The 3,586-nt window shown below is 34.9% G+C and overlaps 1 protein-coding gene across 1 annotated transcript in view; it reads left to right on the top strand.

Moving 5' to 3' along the window:
• The window catches only part of LOC143019137 (uncharacterized), a 318,297-nt gene extending 317,384 nt beyond the window's left edge, over positions 1-913 (top strand). Inside the window, exon 3 of the mRNA XM_076174831.1 lies at positions 880-913. Coding sequence (XP_076030946.1) covers positions 880-913 — 34 coding nt within the window. The remainder of the gene's footprint in view (positions 1-879) is intronic.
• The last annotated feature ends 2,673 nt before the right edge of the window (positions 914-3,586 follow it).

The following is a 3,586-nucleotide window of genomic DNA, read 5'->3' as shown; positions in this document are numbered from 1 at the left end:
TAGGATTTCGAGGTTACAACCATGGCAGAAGTTCTTTGCAACAGGAGTCAAGTGTGAAAATGCATGGAAGAAGATGCTCTTGGCTTAACATTCATGTCATTAAGCTCCCTGATGGACAGATGAACTGACGACTGGGTGATTCGATTTTCCGTAACATCTAACTTTACCTGCCAATTGGCCGGACTTTCGTGTACACTGCGTATGTGTGCAAGTGTGCACGCGTGTATTTTTGCATGTGTTTGCATACAAACACAAACATAGGCACAAACACACATGGCTTACTGGTGTAATGATGTCTTGACCTCTCACTCAGGATGTCAGGAACTGAGCTCAGAGCATAACAGAAAGACTCGCTAACATTTTAAGTTACAACTGCCCTTTTTGAAAAGGAAACGGGATGTGTGTATAAGATCACAGCATTAACTATAGATCGGTGTGTACGCGAGTTTTATGCTCACATTCAAGAGGATACGCGGTACAAGACCTCAGTGAGTTAAATATTGACAGAACAGACCCCAGAGACCTCATCAGCTATCGATATGTTTTGTGTCGTTTTATTTTATCTTATTTTTTGTACCTTTTTGTTACAAGTTGATACGTAGTTACTAACTGCGCCGTATGTTTAATTTCTGTTGTTAATTTTTTTTTCGTTTTTTACTTAGTTTAACTTAGTTTTACTGCGCCGTATGTTTAATTTCTATTGTTAATTTTATTTTTATCCTTTTTTAATTAGTAGTTTTATTATCGTTTTTTACTTAGTAATTACTTCTTACTTAAATTCTCTTTTGTTCATGCATGTACTCATTTTTGTTTATTTAGTAGTATTTCCAATTCCTTTTTTTATTTATGTTTTACTTTTTTGTGGTCTCCTTGCAACAGGACAGAGCCCACTACGGAAGTCAGAGCCAGGTAAGAAGACATTTACCTTGGCTTCAATTTAGTCTTGGACAAGGACTAAAGTCGCTTTAGGCTCCTCATATTAACATGGCTGAATTTGCACTTTGCACGTTTTACTAATGTTTTCAGGGTTCCATGGAAATTTTCCAAGTGTCCAACTCTTCGTTCAATTCTTTTGCCCTGTGGGTTCTTGGATACCTCTTAATCTTACTTTCTAGCTCCTGTGTCTACAAGATTTTCTCTGTGGCTACAAGACGTCTTGGTGACGATCACGGAGATTACAAAGGATTACAAAGGCAAAGCACGCCGACAGGAGACCCCTTGATCCACATCCAGGTCGGATGCAAAAAAAAAAAAAAATAATAATAATAATAAATTAAAACTATAACAATGTAAATAACAATTAAAATACATAAATAAATGCATTGGTATAGTTGAATAACAAACAAACAGGTAAATAGTAAATGATAATAAATTGACATATAACTAATAATAAATGAAAATCAGACAGACAAATTATAACAAAACAAAAACAAATAATATAACATAAATTATAATAATTACAGCATCTTACTTAGGTATTTATCTAAATGATTCTTAAAGCTTCGAACTGAACTACATTGCACTACCTGTGCAGGAAGTTTATTCCATTCATTCATTAACTACACGGTTGGCAAAGTTGTTTCTACCTACTTCCAAATTGAATCTATTTCCGGACAGTTTGAGACCATTGTTTCTTGTCTGATTCTCATTCAATGTGAAAATTTGGTCACTTTTGATGTTGTCAATTCCCTTTAAAATCTTAAAGACCTGTATCAAGTCACCTCTGAGTCTACGCTTTTTTAGGGAAAACAGATTTATGTGCTTAAGTCGATTTTCGTATGATTTATTTTTGATATTTGGAATCAGTTTTGTGGCTCGCCGTTGTACCTTTTCCAGTCTGTCAATGTCTTTAATGAGATTCGGTGACCATACGGAAACAGCATATTCCAAATGTGGACGAACTAACGATTTATATAGCTTGTTAATGAGTGATGGACTTTTGAAATCAAAAGATCGCGCAATCAATCCCAGAATCTTATTTGCTTTCTCAGAGGCTGAAATACACTGCTTGGATGATTTGAGGTCGTTACTGATAATTACGCCGAGATCTTTTTCACTATCCACTTTTGTTAACGAATTTCCAAATAACTTGTAATCGTACTTACTGTTATTTTTACCTATGTGCATTACCTTGCATTTACTTGTGTTAAATTTCATTAGCCACTTTTCAGACCATTGCTGTAATTGATCTAAATCTTCTTGAATATCTAATTGGTTTGAGTGATCATTTGCCACTCCGCACAGTTTTGTATCATCAGCAAATTTGGAAACAGTAGATTTTAGTCCATTGTCTATATCATTTATATATACTATGAATAGAAGTGGCCCAAGAACGGAACCCTGAGGAACTCCACTTGCAACATTTTTCCATCCAGAAGTTTTTCCATTTAAAACAACTCTCTGTTTTCGACCTTTCAACCAATTACTAGTCCAACCTAATAGGCTACCACTTATTCCATGCAAAGCTAATTTAGTAAGTAGTCTTTCGTGTGGGACGGTATCAAAAGCTTTTGCAAAGTCTAGATATATTAAATCTATATTGTTTCTTTTGTCATAATTCGAGATAACTGTGTTGTAGAATTCGAGTAAGTTAGTCACGCAAGAACGTTTCCGTCTGAAACCATGCTGGCTATCATTTATCAAACGGTTACTTTCTAAATGATATTCGATATCATCTCTGATGATAGTTTCCATTATTTTTCCTACGATCGAAGTCAAACTTATAGGCCTATAGTTATTTGGTTTCTTTTTGTCACCTTTTTTGAATATGGGAGTAACGTTAGCTAGCTTCCATTCTCTTGGGACATCTCCGGATATGATGGATTTCTTGAAAATAATTTCTAATGGAACAACAATCTCATTTTTCATTTCCTTTAAGATTCTTGGATGCCAACCGTCAGGCCCTGGTGTTTTGTTAACTTTGAGTTTCTCTATACACCTTTTAATTTTTTCTTTTGTTATATTTACCGTAGTGAGTAAGTTTACCCCAGACTTTTCACAGGTTTCAGTTTGGAATTCACTTTGAGGTGTTTCGTTTACGAATACCGAGCTAAAATAATTGTTTAAGAGATTACACATTCCTTCATTTGAATATTCAAGTTGACCGTCAGCAGATAATAGTGGACCAATGTGATTCCTAACAACCTTTTTATCTCTAATGTAACTATAGAATTCTTTGGGATTCTCTTTGGATTTCTCAGCGATGTTCATTTCGTATTGTCGTTTTCTTTTTCTTATTGTCTTTTTTAAATCTCTCTGTATTGATACATAACTTTCATAGTCATTAGATGCACCCGAGCACTTATATTTCTTATAAGCCTGTCTCTTTTTAGCAATACTTTTTTCAGTTTCTTTGTCGAGCCACTTTGGGCGAGCCTGATTTGGGGGACGTCTGTCCTTAAAAGGAATGTAAGTTTGAATCATCTTAGTGAGCGTATTTTGAAATATTTCCCACATCTGATCTACAGGCCTTTCGTTTAATTTTTCCTCCCAATCTGTAAGCTGAAGCTCCTGACGTAGTTCTATGAACTGAGCTTTACTGAAATCGGGTATTTTAGAAGCACAAGTATCTATTCTAAAATTGTTT

This window comes from Oratosquilla oratoria, chromosome 36, assembly GCF_046742065.1.
Source record: "Oratosquilla oratoria isolate Oo_2021 chromosome 36, ASM4674206v1, whole genome shotgun sequence".
NCBI lineage: Eukaryota > Metazoa > Arthropoda > Malacostraca > Stomatopoda > Squillidae > Oratosquilla > Oratosquilla oratoria.
Note: the sequence above shows the minus strand (reverse complement) of the source record. Positions and strands in the feature narration are given on the sequence as shown.